General features: G+C 41.4%; 1 protein-coding gene across 1 annotated transcript; it reads left to right on the top strand.

Moving 5' to 3' along the window:
* The first annotated feature begins 784 nt into the window (after positions 1–784).
* LOC128893143 (fez family zinc finger protein 2-like) lies at positions 785–4,181 on the top strand. Its single transcript, XM_054153957.1, has one exon. It carries the CDS (start codon positions 788–790, stop codon positions 2,060–2,062), a length of 1,275 nt encoding a protein of 424 aa, XP_054009932.1. The 5' UTR covers positions 785–787; the 3' UTR covers positions 2,063–4,181.
* The last annotated feature ends 4,875 nt before the right edge of the window (positions 4,182–9,056 follow it).

Here is a 9,056-nt window from a genome sequence, read left to right as displayed (position 1 = left end):
ACCCTGTTGGAATTTTCGTTTGCAGCCATTTTAATTTAAAAATTGTGTGCAATTCAATTTTCAAGGGATCAACTTCACGTCGGCACCCCAATATTAAAAACTTCAAAATATTCTTTTTGCAAACGTTTGTCCGTCGATGCCCTGTTGGAATTTTCGTTTGCATCCCTTTTAATTTAAAAATTGTAAGCAACTCAAATCTTGAAGAGGGTGCCAACTTCACGTCGTTCCAATATTAAAGTATTCGAAATGTTCGATCTCAAAACTATTATTTGAAATATCGAAACAAATCCTTCCTAAACTTGATATAACATTTCAACACTATTCGTATGATAATTCGTGTATTTGAATTCCCCGGTCTAAATTTCTTAAATTTCTAAACATTCTCAAAAATAAATCAATCAAACTAACCAAATATCCATCTTGAATATGAAAACAACAAATCCTTCTTACAATTACTAAAGTAATTTACATTTTCTAGAGTAAACTTCGAATTTCTCTCTCGATCATGTCTCCGCTATCCTAATTAAGAAATATTCCGCGAAGAGTGCCTAATCCAATCTAATCGAACCTAGTCGAAGCTAATCGAAAGCTTGCAACCTTCGAGATCCGTCGGCAAGCGAGGCTAATTAGCGCCAGGGAATCGCAAATGGGCGGCGTTAAATACATTCAAGGGCGGTTGGCCTCGCCCACAGGCTACAGTGACACGGCATCGACCGTGAAACCAAACCGAGCCTGACCAGGGGAAAATAAACTGACCGCCGCTCGTTTCCATTTCCAGGTCTCTACCATGCAACCGTTCTCGACGGGCAGCACAATGGCGACCGAGACACCGACCAGCCTCCCACCGGAGAGGGTTAGCTCGCCCACGCCGTGCAAGAACTTGACCTTCTCCATCGCGAAGATCATGGAACCGGATAAAAGGCTGACCGAGCAGAGCAACCGTCAGACGACGTCGCCGCAGGCACCGCCGGCGACCACCGCCACGGGGATCCTCCAGCAGCCGCATAGCATCCCGTCGTTGACGTACGGAATCCGTCACCTGCACCTGGAATCGGCGTTCAAGAAGTACGTGCCGACCTTGAGGCATCAAAGCCTCTTGCAGCACTACCCTCTCCTCTACTACCACCCGAACCCGTTGCTGAGGGCCTTTCCAGCGCCTCCACCAGCGATACCAACGGTGCCACAGAGCTCGCCACCGCCAACAGCCATCCAAGAAGCCTCTTCAAGGGTAAGCCTGACCGCCACCTCTCCCGAAAGCCAACGAGGAAAGAAGAGCCCGGGTCCTCGTGGCAACGAGTTAAACGCCACCAACAAACAGAAGACCTTCACCTGCTCGGTATGCGGAAAGGTGTTCAACGCCCACTACAACCTGACCAGACACATGCCGGTGCACACCGGCGCCAGGCCGTTCGTCTGCAAGATCTGCGGGAAGGGATTCCGTCAGGCGAGCACCCTTTGCAGGCACAAGATCATTCACACGGCGGAGAAGCCTCATAAATGCGGCACATGCGGCAAAGCTTTCAACAGAAGCTCGACCTTGAACACCCACCGGCGCATCCACGCCAACTTCAAGCCTTTCATCTGCGAGGATTGCGGGAAAGGATTCCACCAGAAGGGAAACTACAAGAACCACAAGCTCACCCACAGCGGCGAAAAGGCGTACAAGTGCACCATATGCAACAAGGCGTTCCACCAGGTCTACAACCTGACGTTTCACATGCACACGCACAACGACAAGAAACCGTTCTCGTGCAAGATCTGCGGGAAGGGATTCTGCAGGAACTTCGACCTGAAGAAGCACATGAGGAAGCTCCACGACACGGGCTCGCCGGTGCTCAGCGGGTTGGCCACGTCCGCGCAGAGCCATAATCAACAATCCGGTTACGCGTCCGTTCACCACGGGCCCGGGGGCCACACGTTCGTCGCACCCTTCCTGGTTCACCCGCCTGGGTCCACTAGCTACCTCAGCAAAATGTTGGGACAGGAGTATTTGTCCGATTTGGAGTGGAAGCGAAAAGTCGACGAGTCGTCGTTCGAGAGCCGATGGAAAGATGTAGAGTAACACTTTTTTTATGGAAGGGTTATAGGTTCTTCTTCGGGGTAATTGGTTTTGGAAGTACGTGGGGCGGGTTGGTGTGAGATTCACGGCGACCGTTTCGCCGATAATGTTTACATCGACACCGATTCACCGATGCGTTCAATTCATCGACAATGTTTACACACCGGCATTTGTCTATGTTGTATACATACTGATTTTCGCAAGTATACCATAAAAATTTCTTATTATCGCGTGTTAAGGTCGATTCAGACTGTACGACACGGACCGGCAACGACACGTACCGGCACCGACACGATAAAACATTAAACCACGCGTTTTAATGGAACTATTCACACTTAACAGACACCGACCTGAACGTTCCGTCAACGGGACTAGCGTGAATAGTTCCATTAAAGGTCTATTTGCACATATCCGTAACGTGTCAGTTCCGTATCCGTACCGTATCAATGACGTCACGGAGCGGTGTCGGACGTGTGTGATCGTGCTCGTTCAAAAACAACAGAAGAATCACTGACACTGATGGAACATTACGGAACCGAACGGATACAGAACTGACACGTTACGCATATATGTAAATAGACCTTTAAACCCGTGTTTTAATGTTTTGTCGTGTCGGTACCGGTACGTGTCGTTGCCGGTCCGTGTCGTATAGTCTGAATCCACCTTTATACGTTACACGCGCTTGTATCGTGCACGATACAATCATGATCTTTATTCGTGCAGTAAAAAACGAGGTTCAGGGTGTGCCCCTTAGCTTACATATAATTTTGAGACGTATGCTTTTAAAGTTTGTATGGAAGGTTTTCCAGCTGAAAGCAGCATAGACAAAAGTCAATGTCGATGTAAACATTGACGGCGAATTGAACGTCTCGGCGAAACGGTGTCGATATAAACATTGTCGACGAAACGATTGTCAGTGAACCGACACCAACCCACGTGGGCCACGTCTATGCGAAATTAGGACACGACCGGAAAGGATCACGGATTTTCTTGAAACTTTGTACACTTTTAGTAGTCCATTAGTGCCGTGTACACTTAAAATTGATTACCCCGAAAAAGAAATCTACTTGTACAAAAAAGTGTCATTGTACATTCTCGACATATTTCTTTAAATTAAAATAAATAGCCTTATATGTGTTTCATATACAGGGTGCCAATGAAAGATACTCAGAAATCGGACAGGTTTTTCTCGCACTCGAGGAAAATAAGAAATATCGTCCAATCAGTACTGCTTTTAAGAATCGGTGAAAAATATTCAAACATTTCCACGTTATATTGGTCGAATGATAACTCACGCGCGAGAAGCGTCACGTTCGTCGTTTTTTTTAAATACGGAAGCTCGATCGTCGGATCTGTCGGCGGAAGAATTTCAGCAAACAACGACGACGGGATATTCTTAATTTGGCAATCAACCGTGCGACAGAGGAAAACACCGTGCAAACAGATAATCGAATTAGACGACAGAACGCGTCGCGGACAATTCCGCCCCCGCGACAATGATATTTCAACCGAGCCGAGCAGTTACGAGGTGCAAAACACCGAGCGTTGCATGCATATCGGAGAACGCAAATAATCGGTCGTAGCATCAGCGAAATAAACCGCGTCCGGGAGTTAAATCAACACCCGAGCAGTTAGCGGACGTATTGGCTCGATCGTTATTGGAAACCGTTCCCCGTGATATCGGCTTAATCGTCGCATGAAAGCTCAATCGATGGTGTCCTGCGAGACGATTACTTATTTGTGTAAATACATGTAAATATTTGTACCTGCTGCAGAGACGCGTCGCGTCGCGCAACTGTTAACCATCGATGGAAACAAGCGAAACGGAAATTGATGGATGCGAGGGGTCGTGGTACAGGGTGCGACGCAAGACCAACCTGGATAACTTTTGAAGGAACTAGCGAAATTTGTTTCTACGAGCTTTTCTGCGTGTAAAAATTTGTGTAAAATTATTTAGACTCCTAGAATTTTATGTTTTAGTAACACACTCTGATGCACTCTGTATACTCGACTTTATATTTTAAACGACAACCCGAGAAGATTGTGGATTTTTTACCAGAAAACAAAATCCTGATGTCCGTTTTTAAAACTCATTTGTTTAATAAAGGAAGAGCTGAACACCCTGGCGATGACAATGACGAGAACGGTACACAGAAGCGACTCTTACCGCGACGCGTCGAACGCATATCTATCTATTCTTTAGGCGAAATGTATAAATCGGTGTGATAGTAGCTTTAAGCCGCGCGTAGATAGCGAACGAAATGTTGGTCATTATCATTACCATTGTAATTATTCTAGTTACATCGCGCGATCGTCTCAGAGCTTTGCAATAGAAGTCGTTCGTCACTATTCTTCGTTTTCGCGTGTATGTCTTTGTGCGGTTTGACAGCGATGGGAGTGATTTGGTAGATTACGAAAATATTGTACACCATTTATAAGAACATTTTTATTTATCCCTCGACACGATTTTTAAATTGTGTGGATAGACAGGTTGCAATGAACACAATGGAAAATAAAAGGTAAAAATGTGTAGCCTGAAAGAGGTACGTGTAAATCCGATCCAACAAAATTAAACTACTATTTACTTCCCATTCGTTAATTCCAAATATATTAAATATTTTACTTGAAAAGAAAAAAAATGTTTGCTTGATACTTATACGTTTCTCTTATTTATCGTACGTCCTACCATAATTGTTTCGCTATCATCGATGTCTAACCGTGTCACTCCCACATGATAATAACTCATTTGCTACAGAATTCCTCGACAAGAGGAGTAAACATTTCATGGTTTGGCTGCACTGATGACGTTATTTCCGATGTACAGTTAGATATATAAGAAAAAGCGCGAAGAATAAAATCGTCCCCCGAAGAAGTTAATTTTCGTTGAAAATTTCCAAGCGTGCGATTCGTTGCTCGAGTAACATTTGGTTATTCGCGTAACGTTCGTCGTTACTTTTTTACGGCGAGTAATTCCTCGTGGAAAGCTCGTCTCGACTCGTGTTTCACGTTTCTACCACGCAGATTAGGTAAGCTGCAGGCAACGACGGCGAATTAATTAAGCATGATTAACGGCGAAAATAAAGAAAAGTTATATATGTAGATAATCGGTAGAGTAGACGAAAATGCATATGTATGTGTCCCCTGTAGTAAATATGAGTCAATCCAATGCAATAAAATCATCGATACCAATGAATCGCCTGACGTTCCGTTCAAGAACCTCGTTCCCGCGCCAGTCATCCCTTCGAACCACTAAAAGCGCTATGGTCGAAGTAGGCCACTTCGCAAGCTGGCCTAGCTAGACTATGGCTGGCACAGGCTACCATAAACGTCACCGGAGTGCCATAACAGAGACCAATTTCAGTGTTGACCTGAGTCTAACTTAGCTCAACCTAGATACGTCACAGCTTGTTAGGTCTGAATTAGATATTCTGATATAATTTCACGTTCTTTTTTACGATGGTACTTTTATGATGAATTTTATGGTAAAACGAAGGTAACTTTTTTTTTGTAGTGAATTTTATTTTGTCGAGAAATAATTCTGACCTAACTTCGCGTTTCTTTTTTATCACGATGCTGAATTTTATGGTAAATTTACGAATGTAATTTTTATTCGTAGTGAATTTTATTTTGTCGAGAAATAATTCTGACCTAACTTCGCGTTTCTTTTTTATTACGATGCTGAATTTTATGGTAAATTTACAAAGGTACATTTTATGCCTCCATGGTAAATTTTAATAAATCGAAAAATAGACTAATTCTGACCCAACTTCGCGTTTCTTTATTATGGTGAAGGTAAATTTTATGTCTCCATAGTAAATTTTATTTAGTCGAAAAATAGACTGGTCTGATTACCTACGAAAATTTAATGTTCCTAAATATGAATTTATTTTTAACTGTGATTATAATGCGAACTTGACTTTTAATATTTTGTTACGTTATTGCGTATTGTTTGCATCTTCGTAATTTCTTGCACATTCAAATTCTTGCGCATTTAATATAAATGCATAGAAACTCGTAGTCTGCTGATAATAAAGAAGAGCAATGATTTTTTTAACGAATGACATGCTTCGACGTGCAGGTTTGAAACTTCTCATTTAGATACAAATTTACAATAATTAGGAAAGATGTGTTTGATAAAAATTCAACTCTGAATCATGAAATTAAGTGATTTTCTAATATTAATTCTTTTCCTTTATTCTCGAAGGTCCAAATTATAATAAATTCTAAAAATATTATGTTGAATAGATCGTGGTAAAATACGAAAAATTGGGAATTTGTTAGTATTTTGAGTTGAATGTGTATATTGTCGCGTCGTTTTCGCTAAGGAAAATGTTGTTTCAAATCACCCCCCGAACCACCCTTTCAAGGACCTCTAACATTTCTGAAACACCCTGTATATCACATTGCTAATATTATATCAAATTACTAGGATCAATTTTAAATGATTCGAACTAGTCTCTCAACCCCTTGACCCACGCGTTATCTCCAAATTTCTCGGACCATGGCAAATAGAAAGGTAAGAAGTTGAACAAAGTATTCTTCGCGGACCAAATTTCTTACCGATACCAAAACCCGCTAAAAAAAAAAAACCTCCTCCATCTCTGTCCGCAACCCGTGTTATCGATTGCCGGGAAAAAGCGACTCGGTCCCCGGGGTGTAATGTACGTAACGAGGGTAGGAGCGTCCTAATCTCTCAGCTTCATCCCCGATCAGCGAGCCATCGTCGAAAGAACCGACCCTTAAGCACATCGTGCTCTCCACGATCGGTTCTTTCGGCGACGAGACGCAGACAGGCCGAGGAAAAATGTAGAGAAGCCGTCGTCGGTGGCATCATCGAAACGCGAGCGCCGCGAAAAAGAGACAACGAGGGTGGCGCGGATCAGCTGCCATTAGACGCGATGCGATCTCTGGTTGGAAGCGAGGTGACGAGCCCTCGTGGGTCGAAGTGTCGATGGACGGAAGCGAGACGGGGCCGGAAAGTTAGTCAAAGGTGGAAAAAGAGACGGGATCGATAGCCCAGGGGTGGGTGGTCGGAGCATCGAGGGTCCGGAGGATACCAATCGGGGGGGGGGGGGGAGGTGTGGACGGGGCCGGGGGGGAAACAGAGGACGACGTGCTTCTGTTCCGATTTGCACGGGAGATACCGCGCCCGGCCTTCTGATGTATCTGCAGAATCTGTCCTCTATCCATTAAATCGGGACTCATCCGCCATCGCGCACCCCGGACCGTCCCTTATCAAATGCTGGTCGTTACAGTGCTCCGGCTCTATAGCGCCGCTGCCTCGGCATACGTGTCAACAAGGAATTTCGTGTTTCCGGGGCTCGGTATTGTACCGGTAAATTGGTACGCGAGAACTTGCGCGGTACCGAACCACGGTGGTCTCGAAAGGGCCACCGACGTTGGCGAAATTAATTTGCTGGGTCGGTCGAAGAACTACGATTTTTATTTTGTTTTGATATGTTCGTGTTGCGTTCCATTTCAGAGGATAGAATTTGTGTGAATTTTCCTGTTGACGTGTACTGTTATATTAGGTTGGTATCGATATTTTGGTTTTTGTATAAATTGATGGTAAATCTTATTTTGGAATAGATATTTTTTTCTTATGTGCTCGTACTCAGAATACAGATTTTGTTTTGTATTTCTGTGTTATTTGCTTCAATTACATTGTTTCGTGGCCATTTTCCTAGTAACGTGAATTATTATATTATATATGCAGGAAAATGTCATTAATATGTATTAATAGTAACATTTCATTTTGAAGCGTAGGTTTTGTTCAATATTTCTGTTTCATTCGCTACATTTTTACTGATAACTTGCGTCCATTCTCTTATCAACATGTTATATCAGTTTAATAGCAAAATATCAGTTTCTATACTATTTGGTTCCGATGCTACTTTTACTATAAATGTGATTTTCATGTATTTACATTGTATTCCATTCTAAAAGGCAGTTATACCGATGAAAACTAAGTTAAATACAATGTAAGAAGACAGAAAATTCAATAACGTAATAATATATTGTAACGTGCTCGCAAATGGCTAACAAACTCATGTAACATTAGATAAAATAAAAAATTACAAATACGTTTTGAAATATTACCGTTGTATGTAATGTACAAAATAAAACGATTGTATTATATATATTGTACATATATATTATATATATACGGTTCATATACATTATACATATATTGTATATATATATTGTACATATATTGTACATATATATTATACATATATTGTTCATATATATTATACATATACTGTTCATATACATTATACATATATTGTACATATATATTATACATATATTGTTCATATATATTATACATATATTGTACATATATATTATACATATATTGTACGTATATATAATACATATATATTATACATATATATTATACATATATTATACATATATATATTATACATGTATTGTACATATATATTATACATATATTGTACGTATATATTATACATATATTGTACATATATATTATACATATATATATTATACATGTATTGTACATATATATTATACATATATATTATACATATATAATACATATATATTATACATATATATTATACATATATTATACATATATATATTATACATGTATTGTACATATATATTATACATATATTACTGAATTTGTGCAAGCATCTACTCATTACGTAACCACGTGATATCTAAAGGTACTTATTATCGAACATCTTGCGAGAGCTCGCGCCCCTTTTGTCGCGAGGAACCCCCTACAAAAGCCGCAGGAAGTCCTTCGTTACCTTTCACGAAAGGTGTAAAAGAGTCTCTCCGATCAGCGGGGGTTGTATACAAACAAGTATTTAGCGGCGTTTAATGGGAATTATCCCAGCCCCGAGATGGGACAATTAGGGGAGGATTATTAACACCTGGAGTCGGCATCACGCTGTTCCTTGAGTCGTTGCTACCCCCCCGAGCTTCCGAGTCTCTCGCAAACTTTCTTCACGTCGACAGG

The sequence above is a fragment of the Hylaeus anthracinus genome, unplaced genomic scaffold, assembly GCF_026225885.1.
Source record: "Hylaeus anthracinus isolate JK02 unplaced genomic scaffold, UHH_iyHylAnth1.0_haploid 20915, whole genome shotgun sequence".
Classification (NCBI taxonomy): Eukaryota; Metazoa; Arthropoda; class Insecta; order Hymenoptera; family Colletidae; genus Hylaeus; species Hylaeus anthracinus.
This window is presented reverse-complemented; position numbering and strand designations above follow the sequence as displayed.